This window comes from Crinia signifera, chromosome 1 (genome assembly GCF_055691185.1).
Source record: "Crinia signifera chromosome 1, ASM5569118v1, whole genome shotgun sequence".
Lineage (NCBI taxonomy): Eukaryota > Metazoa > Chordata > Amphibia > Anura > Myobatrachidae > Crinia > Crinia signifera.
Window position 1 is genome coordinate 69,868,006 of NC_139217.1, and position 21,230 is coordinate 69,889,235.

Here is a 21,230-nt window from a genome sequence, read left to right on the forward strand (position 1 = left end):
TACAGGACACATTGCAACAAGTTTTCCATCCTCTGCTCTCTCACTCTGCCTGCATTCTGCTAGTTTATGGACGCTGTTTTTAATTGCAAAAAAGCCCTCATAGGTTCCATTAACCCTCTTTGATATCGGAGAAGACTTGGGTCACTGAAGATGACAGGCAGATATTAATGTCCACCGATGACACCTGACACTTAACCTTCTCCTTCATCTCCTAGCACCAGACCACTAGTGGTCAATTTATGTCCTGTCAAGTCTAATAATGAGGAATAATCCATATTTATTTTTTGTGCAGTTGAAATAACGTATTATCTTTCATAAATCCTAGTGGGCCACCTATGGATCTTACCAAGTAAGGGATGTTAATTTTGATCTTTAGGTTTTATTTTGATTGGATGGTATGATGGTGCTGGAATCAAGTATGAGATTGGATAAGCATCTGTTGCAGATGTATGGACAAGTGGCCGCAGGGGAGGATAGTTAGAGGAGCGAGGCCTGGACACACAGTCAGGTCAGATCCACAGGCCATAGATAACAGATTTGTCCTGCATTTGGTATGGTTAGCATCATTTGCAAGCATCCTTGACAAAACTTTTTTTCTTTATGGCAACCAACTTCATTAGCCATTGTCAGTGCTTTAAAAGCCATATAAATGTATAGTTTATATTCTGCAGCGTCCTTAGTGATCCTACTCAATGAAGCATATGCATCAACACTAGGGGAGCGAGATGTTCTGAGCCGTGAAAACGGATAATGTGGAGAGTGATAAACCACCAATCAGCCCCTAACTGACACAGCCTGTGATGTGACAGTTAGGGGCTGATGGGTTGGCACTCTCAATTGTATCACTTTTTTCAAGCTTAGTACATCTGGCCTTAGGAGAGAGACAAAGTGCCAACCAATCAGCTCCTAACTGTAATTTTGCAATCACAGCCTGTGCCCAGGCAGTTAGGAGCTGATTAGTTGGTAGTTCAGGCTTTGATGCATATGCCCATATTTGTCTATATGTGCCCTATACAGTTAGGAAAGGCAATTGTTGCATGTATATTTTTAGACATTTGCTAAAACTCATTTGCACTTCACATGTATACATTGGTGGTAGTATTTATGTTAACAACATTGGTCCATAAAATAAAGTTCAGTGACATCACAGCATACCGCTGCTTTATACTTTCAAGTTTTTTTTTTTTTAAACTATGAAAATGTTTTCATTGGCCAATAACGTCTTAACAAGAATTAAAATATAACAGCAATAGTCTAACCGCTGACCCTTGATTGTGCCTTTACGGAATGTGGCAACGGGCCATATCCTGGAGAGACATTATGATGGGCATAGGTATGGTTTAAAGATTGCTTAATCTGGAAGGCTTCCAAACTTTTTAAGCGAAGCGTAGTGCAACCTTGCTGGCCGTAGAGTAAAAATAGCTGATCACATGGTTCCAAATGCCGATCGTATGTCAATTGTTAATGACGGTGGTGTTGCTGGAGGTTTTCATGTGATGTCATACGCTTTGTTTTATTGCAGTGCGCTGCTCTGGTTGGAGAAGACCAGCCTCTTTGCCCAGATCTTCCGGAGCTGGATCTTTCTGAACTTGATGTGAATGATTTGGATGCAGATAGCTTTCTGGGTGGATTAAAGTGGTACAGTGACCAATCAGAAAACATTTCCAGTCAATACAGCAACGAGTCATCCAACATATTTGAGGTATGGTATTTGTTTACAACCTTGTTCTTTAAAAAAAAAAATCACATTGGACCCTGAGGTCCAATTTCATGACCCTTTCATAATTTTTGTTTTCTTTAATTACATTTCTTTATTGAACCCATGATGTATTTTTGAAGTGTCTAGAATGAGATATACTGCAAGCGGTGCTAGATCTAACAGACATTTGCAGCATAACCTTTTATTTGGGTATTGGGTAATCATTTTGGAGGTAATCAATACTTCATTTGCAAACTATGCCTAAAGTTTCATTAGTGGTTGGGAAGTATTTGCGATGTGTCGCTGGAGTTGCGGAAGGAGAACTGTTTTAGACAAGTTGGGAAGTTATAAGGATGGAAACACTCCCTCTGGCTGCTGTTTTTTTTCTGGGTAGGCCTTGTAAGACTAAGGAGATTAAATGTAGGATTTAAAAATAAAAATATGCAAACCATTAGGATGAAAGGCAATCCACCGGCCAACATTTCAAATGAAGTCCTAGTGAAGTCAGTGAAGAACGTATGAGCGGAACTTGTCATCTACACACGGTGTAGTTGTATATTGGTGACTCAACCAATAATTAACCAATCCATTCATTAATAACTGTTGTTGTCACAAGTACCTTATGAGTTTAAATACTAAATATTGGGTTCCTCCGACAAAATGGCTTCCTCTTATGCCTATAAAGCAGTCCATAGACTGCATGAGAGTGCAGCCAACCAGCCATCAAGGAAAAGTGAATGAGCTACTGTAAGATAATTGGAGCGCCTGTATACACTGCCATCCATAAAGTGTCTGCCGTCTGTGTGTTTGTGTGCAGGGCAGCCGAGAGGAATGGCGGGCCCCGGTAAAATTTTGGGGGCATGGCCTAAGTGCGGGCACCTCCCGCACTTAAGCCATGCCCCCAAAATGTTTAGAGGCGGGTGAAAGAAAACTCTAAAAACTGTAATCTCAGCAGCAGCACACACCTACAGCATGTGCTGTGCTGACAGCAGGCTCGGCATGACCTCTCACACTGTCAGTGAGACGCTCATGCTGAGCCTGCCGTCAGCACAGCACATGCTGTACAAGTGTGTTCTGCTTTTGCTACCTGGGAGGGACGGAAGGGGAATGGAGGGGTCGGACGAGGGCCCCTGCAGAAAGCCTCGGCCCGGGTAATTAGTACCCACCCCCCCTCTCGGCTGCCCTGTTTGTGTGTGTGCGTCTCATGCACCTGTGATGTTGTTGGTTCCTAGGGACAAAATATTCTGAATATTGATTTGACAAAATGGCCTCCTCTTTGCGGATGACAGTTACTATGTAAAACATTGCTAGGAAATAACAGAGTGAACCAAGAGTGTGGTAGTCACCAAACACTGTATGCACAGTCCCATAGACCCATATAAGAAATTGCCTTTATTGATTCATGTCCCAAGTTCACAAGACGAGGGGAGGAATATCCTCTTCGGAGACAGTGACAAATAAGGAGTACTTTGATGTCTAAAGTGGAATGCCTCGGAAGACAGCTGCATCAATTGCTGCCCTTGAACTTCGCCAGTGCTTCCTTTTGTCAGTGTAACGTTACACTGGCATAAAAAAAAACTGAGAACACGAGGAAAGAGACCTAGCCACGTGCCTTATTATGTTACAGTTAGTTGATGGAAAAACTTTAATTGAACAAGAGATGGTGGCTTTTTTTTCTTTTCTCTTTTTTTTTCTGATTGTCCCTGAGTGCGCAGTATTACAGATCTCAGATATTCCCGAAATATCAGCATGACAGAGTTTGTGACGCTTTTCGGCATGGCGGTGGCCTAAGATGTACGTGACTTACAGGGAAGGCAAGATGGCCTAGTAAATTCCTGTTGAGCTGGCGACAAACTAAGTAGGACATATATTAAACCATGGGGAGAGATAATATGGAGAGAGTTAAAGTAATAAACAGTCAGCTTCTGACTGCAGTGTTACAGGCAGTGGGGGAGATGCACTAACATCCACTGCGCCTTATTTCCGGCATTTGCACTGACATATGCGATTAATTAACGCAAATAAAAGCACTTCTGAAAAGAGCTGTCCTTTGCGAAGCGGCTCTGGCACTGGACGCATGCGCAGAGTGACGGCGCAGACCGCAGGGCATGCCGGGAGGGATCCGTGTCGGATCGATCAAACACCGCAACGGAGAGAAGCCCATAGGCTTCTATAGAGTATCGGCAGCTTTTTCTGGCGTTACTCTATACTGCGAAAACCCGACAATTGGGTTTTAGTACATAGGGAAATGCGGTAAAAACCCTGATAACAGGGTTTTTACCACATTTTTTCCTTTAGTGCATATCCCCCTGTATTTGATAATTATCAGGAACTGATTGGTGTCTTACTTTCTCCACTTTACCTCTCACCAAGGTTTGATACATCTTCCCCTAAGTACAGTTCATGTGGCACAAACACAGAAATATACAGATTTTCTTTCAATCTGCCTACTTCCACCAAAGACCCAGTCCCACACATGTAGCCCCTATGCTCTGTTACACATAAACAATCTGGCTATTAAAATAGCTTTATGTTGGCATATTAGGTACAGCTAATACATATTAAAGGACTAGACAGAACACAAGAGCCAAATAATCACATACTCTACATTTTATACGGGTGTCAGATCTGGCGGTAACTCTTTATAGATCTCAGAGGCTCTACCTTATAAGGCCTAGTTAGCTCCTATGCAGCAAATTACTAATAAAAGCACAATTAATGTGTGTTTCAACTCTGGTATATCATTAAAAGGGTGCCAATAGCATTTCTTATTTTCAGTTTTAGGGGGGTGATGGGAGGGCATAGTTTCTAGTGCAATGGGTTAAGGTCGGAGGGTATTCCGAAAAGGGGTGGGCGTATGGGGTACAAGTTTCATGTTATAACTTGTATGTCTTTTCTTTTGTGTTTCTTGTAATCTTTGAGCCTGCTGTTTAAAGCCAAGGCAATTATTTCACTGGGCATAAACTGCGCATTCCGCTTTACATTGTCATTAGGCAAGATCACATACACAGACTACTATGCGACATGCAGTGACACAGACTGGCCCGTGTCTGCCTGCCTAGCCTATGTGACTCCTGATGTAGTTAGTGGCAGGCTGTTATTTCCACAGAGTAGGGGATTAAATACATTTTTGAGGGAGTGAGGGTTGTTGCCATGGCCGATTGCATGTCAGGAGTAATAATAATAATAATAAAAAAAGTAATAAAGTCACAAGGCTCAGATACACAGGTATGACAACAGGTGTATTGTCTCTGCAATTGCTAGGGAGCCTGCTACACAAAGGCTATCTTTGTTGCATACTTGGTGTAAGGAGCTGAGGAAGAACTGGCACCAACTTTTTCAGAACTTTGCATCACAACACATTTGACTTGAGCTTTTGTGCGAGTCTATATGTAATGCCAGATTGCCACAATCAGCTCTGTGTCAATGACGTGCCTTCCGAATTGATCGCATTTCCGCTCTGGGGATGAGCCTGGGAATCTTTGGGATACATTCACTTCCGTAATATTTTTTTTTATACGGAAAATTTCAAATGATAGTCTTTATTGGCATGGTATACTAAAACAATGGCACTGTACCGGACGGACACCGCGAACAGACGGACACCATTAAAAAAAAAAAGTTCACTTGTATTTTCTGCTCCCCCCCAACACAATAAATCAGACTACAGCACAACGCTCCAGCTGGCAGACTGTGGCAAGGTGTAGACTAAGCGGCTTTTTTTGCAGCCATCGGCTTCTCAGAGAACCTATATAGACTTCGTTAATGGCATTTTTTTTTCTATTGGGATAAAGCTTGAAAGCTTGCAAAGTGTACGTGTAAGACCCATATGGCAATTCCCGTTTGCAACTCTCGGAAAGTCATAGTAGAACTTCCCAAATCATTTTCTGCTGCTCCTTTCAAAACTAATTATGTTCTGTGTATTGATAAGTTATCCACCATCATTATAATATTATATAACTAGCTAGGTTGAAGTAATGACTGCCCGACTTCACCATATTGGAGCTTAGTAAGTTAGTATTGCTGATTCACTAAGAGCCAGATGTATCAAACTTCAAAAAGTGATAAAATGGAGAGTGATAAACAACCAGCCAATCAGCTCCTACCTGATGTTTTTCAAACCTAGCTTGTAACATGACAGGTAGGATCTGATTGGCTGGCTGTTTATCACTATCCATTTAATCACTTGATAAATCTGGACTTTAATGACTTAATCGTTCTCTTTTACTAAGCACAATTGGGTTCTGTTGCTACAGAAATCGGTACTGTGCCTTTTAGAAGTAATATTAATTAATAAGGTCTTATGCTATTAGCATAATACAATTAATCCTAATGAAATTATTTTCTTAGTGATGTATTCGGAGCTTAAGGCTTTTAAACATAACGTACTCATTATCATACATCGGAAAAGGGCACGTTTAGTTGATGCCATTTAAATACTTTTTTTGCTGGCGCGGAAAGGGTTAAAAAAATAAAATAACAATGTCCCTTGGCCGGGAAGGATTTGGCCTTCCCCAAAATAAAAGTGCCTGTAGCATTGTTATTTTGTCAACCAGCAGGTGTCACCCGCTAATCAGTCTCTCCACAGGGTGCTGAGTCAACATTACTCACAAGTATTCTCACTTAGGAATGCAATCTAAATCCAACGCTTTACATCCATTGCTCAGCTATTGAGAGACGCTGAGCCTTTCACAGTAGCTGGGTCTCAGGCATAGGACATTTACATAACTGAACGATAATTCCGAGCTCATGAAATTTCTAACGTATATAGGAGGAGGGAGGGGTTACTCAAATTGTTTTACCGATGATTGAAATGGCCAAATATGATTGCAGCTGCTTCTTCTCGGGTGCTCGGAGAGACGGGAGGGAATGAATCAGCTGGGGAAAAAAAGCAACGAGTTTGTCATTCTTGGCAAAGGATAGATCTGCAAAAATGAATGGATTTCCACAAACGTCACATAGTTTAGTGCTGTGGCATTGACATGATTTCTACGACTTTATCAGTTTGTAGAGAGGCAGATTACAAGCATTCAGTAGACCTGCCAGCTTCCTTACTACTGCAAGTTATTCATTGTAAGACCGATTAATGAATGACCAGATCTTGCGTAAAATGACTTGGCCTCACTTTTAAACAAGTACCAATGTTGTCTCTGCTGGTCTTGTGACTGGTGTTAATGGGTTTTCAGTCATTCTGAACCTATGTAGAATTTTCTCAGCTGGAATTTTTCCCCCTAGTTTTTATTTCACTGCCATTGCCTCGGGATCGGAGTTCAAGGAGACATCATGTAAGGCAGATTGTGGCTAAATGTATCATTTGATGGGTCCCTATAGATTCAATGCAGTTCTTTATAATAAACTGCATATTCCTAATCAGCAAGCTATAGTGCTGAGCAGTGGCGGCTGGTACCTTTGTGCAGGAGGGATGCCGCTGGTTATGATGCCGACATCCCCCCTGTCCCCGCCGCTCCTCCTGGCCCCTTTGTGTTTCCGGCGCCTGTACTATGATGACAGCCGCCGGGACTGGTGCATGCGGGGTACCGACCAATGTACTGCGCATGCGGCCAGCTTCTATGGGCTGTTTCAGCAACATAGAAGGGAAATCACGGTCCCAGTGCCTGTACAGGGCAGCCCATAGAGAGGCATCCCGGAGGGGGGAATACCTCCCAATGGGACTGCCTTGGTGACTGGCAGGTCGGACTTCCAATAGAAAGTCACAGTCAGTCATAGTGAAGCCAGTGCAGCCTTACAGCCTGCATCTGGCTTCACTACAGTGACGGATTTTACCTGGGGGATGGGGGGGGGGGGGGGGGGGGGAACGACTGCAACCCTGCAGCTAATAGGTAAAAACCACCACTGGTGCTGAGTGATTATTGGTACTTGTGTTATTGGTAATAATGTTGCAATCCCCTCCATAATGATATATTTTGTTTTAAATGAACATTAAACAATATAGTTATTGATGTCGTTTATGAAAGTCTACATAGGGCTACATTTCGTGTGTACGCAGTTGCACACTCATATTCCATTTTTGTAAACTGCTCATGGAAAAATGTTTTTTTTTTTGCAGCTATCCTGGGGCCAACTAAATGTACATGGTGGGCGCACAGTGTATTAATTCTCTCTGATACCACTCAAGGGCCACTTTCCTTTTACTTCTAAAGGGGCCTACACACCGGAGACTTGCTGAGTGTTCTGAGCAATGCTAGATCGCTTGGAACGATCAGCAAGATCACTCTCAGCACACAGCAAATTATCTGCCCGTTGGTTTTACTGGATTTATCCAGCATGCTGGATATTAATTGCCGGGCGATGGCGACACACGAAGCGACTTCAGGGCATTTTTCGAAGTGATCTAGTTAGATCGCTTCGAAAGTGCCCCGAAGACTCCCCGTGTGTAGGCCCCATAAATTACTGCTCAATTTAATTCTCATGTAGGCCTATATCTTAAGGCATACTGTATCAGTGCTGTTTCTCTAATGACATTGAAAAAAACTGAGGGGCAGATTTATTAAGCTCGGTGAAGTGATAAAGTGTCTGGTTTTTATCACCGGCCAATCAGCTCCTACCGGTGAAGTTACAGGCTTGGTTTGAAAAATGACATGTAGGATTTGATTGGCCCATAATAAAAAGCAGACACTTTATCACTTCACTGAGCTTAATAAATCTACCCCTGAGTAGCAATGTTCTCTTCCGTAAGAGTGTCTAGCCAGTACTAAAGGTACTGTGCTGAAAGTACTAGGCCGAAGCCTGATCCCCAACTTGCAGAGGAATAGTCTAATTTAGGCAATCTCAGCACACTAAATGAACTCTTGTTTTTTTTTGCATGGTGCATTTTTATATAGAGAATGGCTGTGCTCTGTCCACGAGAGGATGCCCTGCTGCAGAAGAGCCTCGTGTAATATGAAGCTCTCTACAAAGCCGTCATGAGCAAATGATATACGCACATTGTACACTTTTCAAATCACCCTTGAAGTGTTGTATGATGGATCCCAGTAGACTACTGTTGGTACAACCCATACATACCTGCTCACCATGAATCTCCAGATGCCTCCAGAATTACAGAAGCTTTCTTGAACCTCATGACAGCAGACCAACCTCATGGACCAGACCATTCTACTTTAAAGCAGGGGGGAAGGGATGACGTAATTCACTTGGCATTACCCCATGCATCTCCCACATTTGCCTTACCCATAGCAATACAAAAGCAAGGCATGCTGAGATGTGTAGTTCATCAACAGCTAGAGAGACACTTATTGCTTACCCTTGCTCTAACTGCTTTCTGCAGTGGTAGAAAGTTGGTGTTTCTGTAGAAGCCTTTAAACATACACTAGTGGGAGCTGTCATTGTGGTAATGGGTGTGGTATAGGGGTCCGACAGTCATTATCCCAACGTCGGGATCCCGACTGCCCAAACCCAGACAGCATGGTGAGCGCAACTAAGCCCCTTGCGGGCTCGCTGCACTTGCCACGCTGCGGGCACGGTGGCTCGCTACACGAGCCACCTATTCTATTCTCCCTCTATGGGGGTCGTGGACCCCCACCAGGGAAAATAGCAGATTGGATTGGATCCCGACTGTCGGACCCCGTCCGTCACCCCGTCCAGCACCCGTGGGAATAGCCCAGTTAAAGGCCCATACTCACTACGCAACGGGGTCACGGCCAACATAGATAACCATAGTTAAACCATATAGGCCGCAGGTATACACGGAATGATATCGAACGCTGATATAATTCAGTGACATCACTGGGGCCATGCAGATCATTTGGATATATATCCAAATGTACCTGCATGTTTTGAGGACATCAATCATCGCACATGTGCAACACGTGCATAGTTTGAGGATAATCGCTCGTTGGCCATTGCATGCAAATAAAAATTAGGCTCAAAGCATGTGCACATAGTTTTGGACATCGTTTACATTATGTAAATTCTTATTTATAAAAAAAAAGAAATAATTGTAGTGTGTGTGTGTGTGCGTGCCCTTATGATAGGAAATATAGATTGTAAGCTTAACTGAAGCAGGGACCATGCATGTGTGTATACGTGCGCAGATCCTTATCCCGGATTGGGCAGGGAGCAATAGTCTAGGGACAGACAGTAATGGCATTTCGGTGAGCAGCACTGAGCTATGAATCTATGGTGAGAACAACATTTCATGCACTCAGACTGACTATCTGTGTGGTTGGTATAAGAGCCGGATGTATCAATCATCATATTTTGGCTACAATATATCCCGTTTCTGATCACATGCACAGCGCTATTTAGTAATTACAGTGAGAGTACTTCTGAGTTTATGATCCAGGAGTCCTTCTGCACATGTGTGGCCATTGGGGGACACTGGAAAGGATCCTAGTGGATCTCCCCCCCAGTGTCTGGGAGGGATACCTCATTGGGAATTATGCGGAAAGAATCCTATAGAATTATCAGGTACAAACATGAGAAAGTTTGACTTTCCTGGAGTTTGAAACATAAGAGGAAAGCGATCAAGCCTACCAACGCATTTTACCGTTGATACATCCTGCTGCATGTGTGAAATAGTTTGGCCATAACAATGTTTTCTTTGGTTTGTTTCTTCAGGCTGTTACAAATTATTTTTTATTATGCAGTGTAGCACAGTGTAATATGAATACCATGGCAACCACAGTTACAGTGCACAGTGCATTGCTTTGCAGCAACCACTGACCTCAGTCTACTCTCTAGTAACTCATTAGCCCACTTTACATTCTAACAGCCGTGAGCCCATGTATGTAGAGTATGACTAGTAGTCATATTGGTCTCCCCTCCAAAGAGATTTTGAAAAAAGAGATAATAATTTCTAGATGGACAATCAGGAGAATCAGACGCACGTTTAAAAGCTACTTAACTGTTTATATTTTTTTATACATGAAGATACCTTGTTTTCTTTTTGTCGCTTTAACTTCAACTCAATATTTAATTGCGGTTCAGACGTATCACTCATATTGAGGGGATACACAAGGTGTGCTGTTTATATGGGTGCCGGATGACTCGCAGACAGTCGGGAGCCAGTATACCCCAGTATACTCCAGTATACTCCAGCATAAACCCCTACTGACCAACTGCCCAACATTTGTAAAATGGACCAACAGGGGCTATTCTCCCTCGTGGGGGTCATGGACCCCCATAGAGGGAGAATAGAACCTGTGGCGAACAAAGCCAGCCACTGAGCCCACAAAGGCTTTTGTATTAAGTGATATAAAGAACGTTCTCGGCGTCAAGGAACCTGCGAAACCAAGTGATATTTACATACTGAAAGTCCAACCCTGAAGTTGCACTTTAAAAGTCAACCCCTAAATCACCTTAAGTCCGCTTGTTTAAGATTGTAGATCGCTTGGTGCTCTTACGTTAGTGCTAGACATATCCTGTCAATTGTTGAGTTGTTAAAAGAGGTTATCTTGCTGGTCACTTAATAACGGTGTGTTTAATGTGTAAGATAATATTATAAAACACTAAAGCTTATCTGTGCTTTACAAAACTGACATTATATGCACAATGTAATATCATATCTGCAGCTGCGGTGAATAAACAAGACAGGGCATGATTGGCTGCTCAGAGTACATTTACTCCCAGACAGGCTTCATGCCATGCTCCTACTTGTTACTATGCTACATTATGGGGCTTATTCTGGTTTATTTGCAAGGCTGCAAATTTGCAGCCTTGCGAGACCACAAGACGCTGCCCACCAAATTCTGGTACACCCCCCCCCCCCCCCCCTTCCACGCTGCGTACATTTGCAGGGGCTGCAAAAGGATGTTTAACATAAATATCCATCTGCAGGCTGTGGGGGAACGCCCATATCCATCGATGGTCGCCGACCATCGAATGATGTGGAAGGCCCACGAACATCTAAATTTCTCTCAGGTAACCTTAGATATGAGTGGCCCTTCGGCAGGAAGTGGCGGGCAGCTGACATCCCGTGATTGTCAGACTTCACATAAATACTTCAACATGGCTGCAGATACAATGTGATTTCAGTGGTCCGGATGTTCCTCTAACCTCATCCTCCTATGAATTGGGAATAAGGTTCAGAGATCTTCAGTACTGACTTTCTAAAACATTACATTGGCTCCTAGTCAATAGATAAATTGTACTCACTGATAGTTCTGATTCCTAATTAATTCATAGGCTGCAGTCACTTGCTTCAATGGTGTGCCTGTTACCTCAGCTATCTTTCTGACTTGTGCCTCGTGCCTCAGTGATGTTTCTGACTACTACTGAATAGAAACGTTGCACGTGCAAGCCTCAGTGTTATGCCTTGTGCCTCAGTGATGCCTTTGACTCTGAATGTATCTATTTTGTAATGCCTCAGTCTTATACTTCAGTTATCTCTCTGATACCTATGGATTCAAAGGCTTTGCCTCTATGTTGTGCCTCACGCCTCAGGGTTGTCTCTGATTAGTAGTGATTATATAGGCCGCATTCTCTTGCCTCATTGTTGTGCCTCATGCTTCAGTGACATCTCTACTTCCTAGTAAATTTATCAGGTGGCATATTCCTGTGTAGAATGTATAGTCGATGGATAAGCAATAAATGTTGAATTAGTTATACTTATATGACTTTGAGGAAGTTTTGCAGTCTTAGAAGTTAGTTTAGGGACGGCCTGTATTTAGACTTCATCCCACATCATATAAACCAGAATACGGTATCACACAATTAGCTATTTGAAATTCAGATAGTATGAAATGTCTTGTAACGTTACTGAGGACATTGTGCTATGCAGGCCTGCAACAAGGACCCCACCAAGGTATATTGTGAGCATAGACCGTGATCTACTGCAGTCACTAGTATGACTATCAGCAAGTTGTTGTGGGACTTCTAGCAGTAGAGAATACAGTTTGCCCATGTGATCATGGTCCTTATGTTGGGCTAGTAGTGTGTGCGTGAGTGGTGGAATGTTTTATTAGTAATCTTCAGTTAAACACACAAAAATGACAACAAAAAAGTTTGAAAATCCATTATTTGCCATAAGATGATCAGTAACGTAAGAATTTGCGCAAGCCAAGGTCAAATTGCATTTGGAATTGATGGCATAGGCACATTTATCTTGTATATTGTTCTAAGTGAAAATAAATTATCACTGCAAATACATGGAAACAAGAAATTTAGTCAGCATGCTGGCAATCGGAATACAGATGCCGGCAATCTGAAAAAGGGAATCCTGACAGGGATCAGGTAAGTATACTTACCCTCCTCCTCTTAACCCTAACCGTTCCTTCCAGCAGCCAAACCGTACCCCCCCCCCTGCCTGCAGCCTAGACCTACCCCCCCCCCCTTCTAGGGGCCTTAACCTACCCCCCCCCCCCCCCCATCCCCCCCCACACACACACACCCCTGCACCTCCCTGCAGCCTAACTCCAACCTTCCCCACCCCGCAGCCTAACCCAGGCTGTTTTTCTCCGGTATCCGTATCCTGATCCATTCGATGTTCTGGCATCGGTCTTCATAATGCCGGTGTCGGAATACTGAACCTTGGTATCCCGACCACCAGGATGCTGACTGCATTCCGTGTCCCCACCATGCTGTCTGTCACTCCTATGCAGCGGTTGTCTTGTTACAACACTGATCAGACAGAGCGCAGGTGAGAGTTTTGCTGACTTGCAGTGTGTGATCTGATGAGTTCCACGCTGGGGAAGTGCCAGTGATGCAACTTAACAGACTGTCAACTTTGTGACTGGTACCATATCCTATTGGGACACCTGTAATTGTAATTAACAGAACTTCGTTAAGTCAGACTAACACAAAACAATGTCTTTCATCTATCTATGGATCCTGCACATCATAGCGTCTTATAGATATTTCCTTTTGAAGCATAATTATGTGTTGTTTATTTATGCATTCTTACAGATATGTTGGATATAAAACGTGCGCTCGTGATGAATTACAAATGTTTCTTTTATAATAAGTTACTAAGCTTAGGGATAAATTTACTAAGGTGGGAGTGAAGACGGGATGTTGTCCATACCTACCAACTCGATTCTACTTCTTATTTACTTAGCACCTTTTAGAAGAAAATTGATAGACTCTGATTGGTTGCTATGGGAATATCCCATCTTCAGTAGAACTCCCATCTTAGTAAGTTACCCCTGAGATATATATTCAATTGATGTCGAAACTGCCGTCTTGCCGAAAAGATGACTGTTTTCAGTTGAATAGACCGTAAGGGGTCCCGATCTATTCAATCCTAGCTGTTTTCTTTGGCAAGTTGAAATGTTCCGCTTGCCGCTTGCTTTTGCCGGAAACACAGCCAAAACCGAAAGGATGTGGCCATGTTTCCAGCAATCTCAATCTGAAAAAATGCTGAATTGAGACAGGAAGGATGGCGCCAGGTGAGCAGCAGCAGCTTACATGGCACCATCTCCTGTCTGCCGCCACGCGCACCCTCCCGCCACCGCCCCCTCCCGTTGCTGCCTGTACCTAGCCAGCCGCACTCACCTCTCTACTTCTTATTTACTTAGCACCTTTTAGAAGAAAATTTGTAGACTCTGATTGCCACCGGGCCATGTGAGAGCAGCTCATCTGGCCCTGTCCAGCCTCCTGCTGCCTCCCACCGCCTCACGTCGCTGCGCTCACCGGTCTCCGTACCGGCCGGGTGAGCATCAATCAGCAGCCAAATCCGACATCCGGATTTGCCAGCTGATTGAATAATAGATGCCGGATCCATTCCGGCAAAAGTACATCGGAATGGATCCGGCATCGATTGAATATACCCCTTAGACTTGTTAACATGTACTTTTTGCACTCGCCCATTTCCTCCATTTATTGCCTTGCGGTAATGTCTCTTTAAGGGAATATGCATGGTAAAGCATCAGTTCTCAGAATCTAACTAGCGACATCAGATAAATGCACTCAGTGCGGCCCTGCACAGGGGGGCTGAAAAGCCTCCTTGTGCTTCTGTCCTTTCCCTGTGTCCTGGCTCTGCAATCTTTAAATGTCTCCTTCTCTTGCTAATTGTCTTAAACCAATAACTTTTGACATTGACTGCAACCTTTCCGTATGTCCTTGATCGAAGTGAGCGCTGAAAAATTAGGAGGACAAAAAATGTACATATTAGTATGAGAAAGAAAAAGAAAATTACTTTGACAGCTCATATTGCATGATGGCTTGCGTGGCTCGGTGCCACACACAGTCACATGATCCCGGCACTGCAAATGACATTTCATTTCAGCCCCGTCATACAGGCATTCCATGATGCTTGCCAACACTTTACATGTTACGGATAAGGTTTAATGCACTCTCGGCTCATTACGTAAGAGCCAGCACGGGATTGCAATTGTAAATTTATCTCTCTTTTAAAACTTTTTTTTTTTTCCGTCTCTTGCCCGATCTGGAAAATCAACTGGCCAAATGCGTTAACTGAGAATCATATGCCAGGGCCCCCTCAGTACATGATGTACTTTGCACTGTCACACCTCTAAGTACAAGCCAGAGTCAGCTGCCACACAGACAGAGATAACTGGTAGGAGTATTTAAAAATGCAATAGCCGACTTTCATATAGGTCACTGTAAATCCATTCTGGTCACAGACGCGGTGCACATCTGTTTTTAGAGAGGCGCTCATTTCTTAAGGTGGCATTTGGACTTCACAGGCGTCTCAGGCAGGCAGGCTGTAAATTACCACCGCCGAAGCTATTTTGCCTAACTATATGCAGTTTTATAGTCCTAATGGTAAGCCGTCATAATGCTGTCAGTGAATATAGAACACAGATCAGCTCAACGAGCATGAAATTGTGTGTTGTCAACGTGCCACAAGTACTGAGATACATTCTGGCTTGTAGTAAATTGTAATGGTTAAAGTAGAGTTTTGTCTAAAAAAAAAAAAAAAATGTAACAAGCGGAAATCATAGCTGGGCAGCGACCACTTGATCACTTTCATTTGTCATCAGAACATGTTCTCGTTTGTCATCAGATTTAGCCCAGATATTCTAGGACTTGGTGGTAAATGTTTGGCGTGTTTTTGTTTGTTTTTGATAGTCTAGTGAACTGCTTGCCGGAGACTCCTGAATTTCAGGGGAGTTTTCTGCTCTCTTGGAGAGTAACCTAGCTTCACTAATCTTCCGCATTAAAGTGGGCAGTCCAGGGGCATGGTGAGAAGAATTGCACAATGCCACAAAACTCAACATTGAGCATGTCTGGACCAATCGTGGCTCCAAAGTTGTGGCTGCAGCACAGTTCAAGATTCAAATATGAGAGGAAAAGCAACTGCTGGTGAGTCAGTTTGGAATGGCAGTTGGAGTTTCTTCACTATTTGAATTTTGAACCGTGCTGCAGCTTCCATTGGCTGGCACTGTGATGATTCAGATTACCAAAGACATCAACAGGGTGGTGAGCGGAGGGGGGGGGGGGTTTACACCCTGCGGTGTCACTCTACGCAGAGTGACACCGCAAGGTATAAAACCCCCCTCTGCTCATCATCACAAAAGGTATTGGTAGTTTACCTCACACTTTTGCAGCTTAAAGACCCATTAACTGTCCACAGCGCAATCTTACCGCTAACCTACCCCCATCAACAGGGTGGTATTCGGGTGTTTTCTCCTCTCCACATGCCCACCAGACGCTATTCAGCTGTTTCTGCACAATTTTTTGTGCATTTTTGCGCACCACCTCAGCAGGGTACAAGAAAAAATGAATGGGCATCCGCTGAATCGTGTCCTACCTGCAGTGGAAAAATGTGCCATTGTATTCCCCCCGAAGAGTTCTCCTTACTTAAGTGCATGCATGGTCCAAGAGTGAAGCCTACAGTGCTGTGGGGCAGATGTATTAAGCCTGGTAAAGTTATAAAGCGGGGATAAAGTGGAAGGTAATAATGCACCAGCCAATCATCTGTGTTTGCAAAAATGACAAGTAGGAGTTGATTGGCTGCTGCGTTATCACCTTCAACTTTATCATCACTTTACCAGGCTTAATACATCTGTCCATTTGTCCCTGTTAAGCGCAGTGCTTAATAGGGGCACAAGGAACCTGTGCAAAATGTCTACTCAACTATATTTAAAGGACAAAAAGAGAACCAGTTGATCAGCCTCGCAGTGTCGCTTTAAGAATAAACTATCAATAAGTAGAAGGGGGAGATTAGACGATTAGACGGTCAGCTGCTATTTGTCTGTCATCAACATCCTATGTTTCTATTAGCTTCCGCAGAGAGGAGCTTGCCTCCTGTAGTGGTGCAAGTCATTAAAATCTCATGAGCTTTGGAGCCACTCAGGTCTGCCAGCACCTGTCATCAAAACACACCGGCCCTGTACTTCTTAATTAAAGTTACAGATGTGTATCTACTTAGCTGTACTTTCCTGGGAGGATCTATGCACAGCCAAATTTTGTATTCTCACTCAGCCTGATGGGCTGCTGTCACGGACCCTTCTCACGTAGGCCGGGAGCATACATGTATCCATGTTATTGTTTCTTGATCTGTAATAGACAACTTCTTAAAATATGGGGTTCTGATATCGTAACCTTAGCCATCGTTAGGAAAACGTTTGTTTGTGAACTGCATGGATGGTGTAGTACAGGCATGTCCAAACTATGTCCCTCCAGCTGTTGTGAAACTACAAGTCCCATCATTCCTTGCCACAGTTTTGCTATTAGGGAATGCTAAAACAATGGTAAGGCATGCTGGGATGTGTAGTTTCACAACAGCTGGAGGGCCGCAGTTTGGACATGCCTGGTGTAGTGGTTAGAATTGCTTCCTCATGACTACTAGACTTCACAATGAATCCTAATATATGTAATAATGTACAGGAGGGATTGAGTTATTCTATATAATTTAAGCGTATATTTACTAAAGTGTTGGTTTATAGAAGTGGAGATGCTGGTCGTAACAACCAATCAGGCTCCTGAGCCTGGATAACTGGTAATGTTTTGAAGCAATGGATGCCGTGTTCCCCTATGTGTGATGCTATATGACATATAGGGTCATACGGCATGTGTTTTTTATACATGTATAACACATGTATCCCTTAGCATGGTAAACCTTAGGACTGCACAACATGGAAACTTGTCTGCCCAATAAATAATGACATCTGTTTTGATTAACATCGGATCTCCTGCAGCCGCTGGGTGGCTGAGCCGTGTAAGAAGTTCACAGGCTATGGGCTTTCAGTCACAGACACAGCCGCGATGTCTAAAAGCAGTTGCAAAACACAAGACTATTTTAGGACAGCACTTTGAAATTGATAAGTGTGCTGCATATGGCTTGTCTAAGGAATTTCTGGGAAGTCCAGAGCAGGCAAATGTGCCTTCATCTTTAAATGATGAGGACTGTGTTGGATATAGCAGGCAGCGAGTGAATTATGAGTCTCGATTTTGAAGTGGCCAAAAATGGCCAAATATAAGGATCTGAGCCACATTGACAATGGCAAATATGTGATGGCTGGACGACTGAGAGCATCTTTATAATGGCAGTTCCTGCTGGGTGATTCAAATATGCAGTATTTACTACCTACCAAAAGTGGACCAAGAAAGGACTTCAGATGGAGAGCTACAGAAGAGCTACTGGCTGGCTATGATAGAAAGTGAGAACACACAGTGCATTGCAACTGGCTGCGTATAGGGCTGCAAAGCCTAAGTAACCCCTGTTCACCACCAAAAGCACCTCAAATAGGCACATGATTGTCAGATGAAGGTGGCCTGGTCTGTTGAATCTTGTTTTGTTTTACATCATGTGGTCGGCCGAGTGCGTGTTTACCTGTGGAGAGGTTGGAACCAGGTGCATTATGGGATGGAGGCAAGTTAGCAGGGACAGTGTGGTCCTCTGGGCAGTGTTCCTCTGGGAACTTTCTTTGACACGTAACACCTACCAAAACATTGTAATAGACTGAGGCCCTCATTCTTCTCACAAGCGATCCCCGATGCAGTTTCCTGATTATCTGGAAACTGCGTATGAGCAAGACCCATTCTGGGCATATGCAGAATGGGACTTGTGACATCATTGCAATATTGCGAATGGCTCTGCCCGATTGACAGGCAGTTCTGCATTTTAAGGGTCTGACAAAGCCAAGGACTATGTCATGAGATCTAGTTTCCTTGGCCTTGGAAGCCACCCTGTGCTGGCCAGCCTGAATATGCTGAGTACTCTCAGCTGCTGTCGCATATGACCATCGCAACCAGCCCAGGCTGAGACAGATAACTTCTTGGTGCCAGATACCAAAGGACACCTTTAGAAGTCTTGCTGAGCCCATGCCTCGATGGGTCAGAGCTGTTTTGGTGACACAAGGGGGATCTACCCCATATTAGGCCAGTGCTTTTCATATTATCATTAGTTAGTAAAAGCAAATAGGAGTATTTGTAATATCAACAATTTAGCTGCTAGATTTAAAGTAGTGTTTTTTTTTTATTAAGGCAAAACAAACCTGATTAAGTTTGTCACAAGTTTGTTCGTCAGTAGGTGCTAACTTACCTACTTATAAAGACCACCCTACAGTGGAACCCTGAGGGGAGGTCCAGGGGGGCAAGAGTGAGGGCATGGCTAACTGCATCCACTTGGCCCACATCACTAAGGCACTACATGCTTTGAGATCGGAATAACCGCTAGTAAGCGCTTTAAATTATAATGTATGTAATACAATAACTGGTCTTGCGCACAACTTTTACAGAACATGTTATCACGCTACTGTTGTCATGGCAACCGTAACTACTAGTAACATTGAATCATCCGCATTCTAGAATAATGTAGCAAATTGTGTCCCTGTTCCTATCATTTGTCTGGATGCGTTCTATTGCCAACTGAAACAAACTATATCTTAGTGTCCATACAATTAGTGCCAGCATGAGATCAGTCCCAGATCATTTATAGAGTAATATGTATGGGGGAATCCTGACAGTTGGCCTTTCCTTGGTACAGTATGTCAGCAGTTGTGGAATGAGGAGCCGTGTTGTAGGATCTCTGAAGGTGAAGTAAAGGGGAAATGATTATTGTAATATTACCCTGCTTCTCACTGGTTTATGTTACATAGATAGCTGTAAGTACAGGTCTCACGATTTTCTCCTTCCTTATAACGGACCACTCAGTAGTATTGTGACGCTTCAAAGTCAAAGGGCGGGATGTATTAATATACATCGCTGCCCTTCTCTTGACAGCCGCCACGATGCTGCTGCATATGTACTAACATCGGGTTGCGGTGACGGAGACACCCAAGATACCTGTGATGTGGTCTGCGGGGGTCTCCGTCACATCCCGGCGGCTGCCAGTGTCCCCCTGCGTCTCCTCCTCCCCCTGCAGCCGGATGTCCTGCTGGCTGTGACACCTGCTGGGGGAGTAGGAGATCAAAGGAGGATGGGAGGGGGGGGGGGCGCACGGACGGCGGGCGGCCATAGAAGCCCATAGGCTTCTATAGGCAATACCCTGCCTGGGTGGACGGGTATTGGTACATAGGAAAATGCGGTAAAACCCCAGTTTTACCGCATGTTCCCTTTAGTACATCCCGCCCATAGAGATAAATGTCCAGCCAATCAGCTCCTTACTGACTATTTTCAAACACAGCCTGTAACATGGCAGTTAGCAGGTGATTGGCTGGACGTTTATCTCTCCTTATCACCCTTGCATTTATCTCTTGTTAAAGCTTAATACATCTGCCCCATAATCATTTCAGCGATTTCTGTTATTTACCTGATTTAAGTTCTTAAACCTATTTCACACCCCTTACTGTGTGGCTACGGTCTGTATTACACCTGACCTTTTACTTCCAATACTTATTCCATTTCATTTATAGCCACACAAAAAAAAAAGTTTTCTGCTGAAATAAAATGGGATGAATCAGCCCCACAGCTACACAAAGTCTGCCAGAAAGGTGGACAAAATAATGAGAACGTAGCAACGTGAATCAGAGCTATAAAAAGCTCAGCAATTACCAAAAAAGGAAGCATATGGCAGTTATCTGTATCGACTAGGTTGAACAAGTTTTGTAGTATTTAAGATAATTCTCTAGTGCCTGCTATTTAAAGTCTGTGGGTAAGCTGCAGTAAGAACCTTTTAACAATGCATCTCTTTAACCGTGCCACACACCCTAAGCCAATAATCCGTCTGACTTCTATATTACAAGACACAGAGCCACTAATGATTGTTAATATAGACAGAAGGGGTTATTCTCTAACAAGTTGTAAATGTGCAATAATAACTAGGGCTCACGTGTTACGCAGTTCTCTCAGGAATATCTATATTCATGTGCAATACCTGATTTCACATCATTTAAACCTTTGATCAGCCATTTCTCAATTAAGAGAACTCTATATTAGCATTTTTTTTATAACTCGCATTATAGGTTTCTGGAAGCCTATTGTTCATTGGTTGTTGTGTTCAGGTTAGTTGCAAATGTGCGCTGCATGCAGAATTCGGGGAATAATTGCATTTGAAAAGACAGTCATCTACCCAACGTCGGGATCTCGACTGTTAAAACACCGACAGATGGGTTCCCGACAGCCACCGGCTATTCTCCCTCGTGGGGGTCCACGACCCCCATAGGGGGAGAAAAGAATAGGTGGCGTGTGTAGCGAGTCACCGTGCCCACAGCATGGCGAGCGCAGC

The 21,230-nt window shown here is 43.6% G+C and overlaps 1 protein-coding gene across 5 annotated transcripts in view; it reads left to right on the forward strand.

Moving 5' to 3' along the window:
- The window catches only part of PPARGC1A (PPARG coactivator 1 alpha), a 1,315,783-nt gene that overhangs the window by 1,235,270 nt on the left and 59,283 nt on the right, over positions 1–21,230 (forward strand). For all 5 annotated transcript variants that reach the window (XM_083161395.1, XM_083161397.1, XM_083161399.1 and 2 more), the window contains one exon: positions 1,523–1,702. In XM_083161395.1, the coding sequence (XP_083017521.1) occupies positions 1,523–1,702 (180 nt within the window). The remainder of the gene's footprint in view (positions 1–1,522; positions 1,703–21,230) is intronic.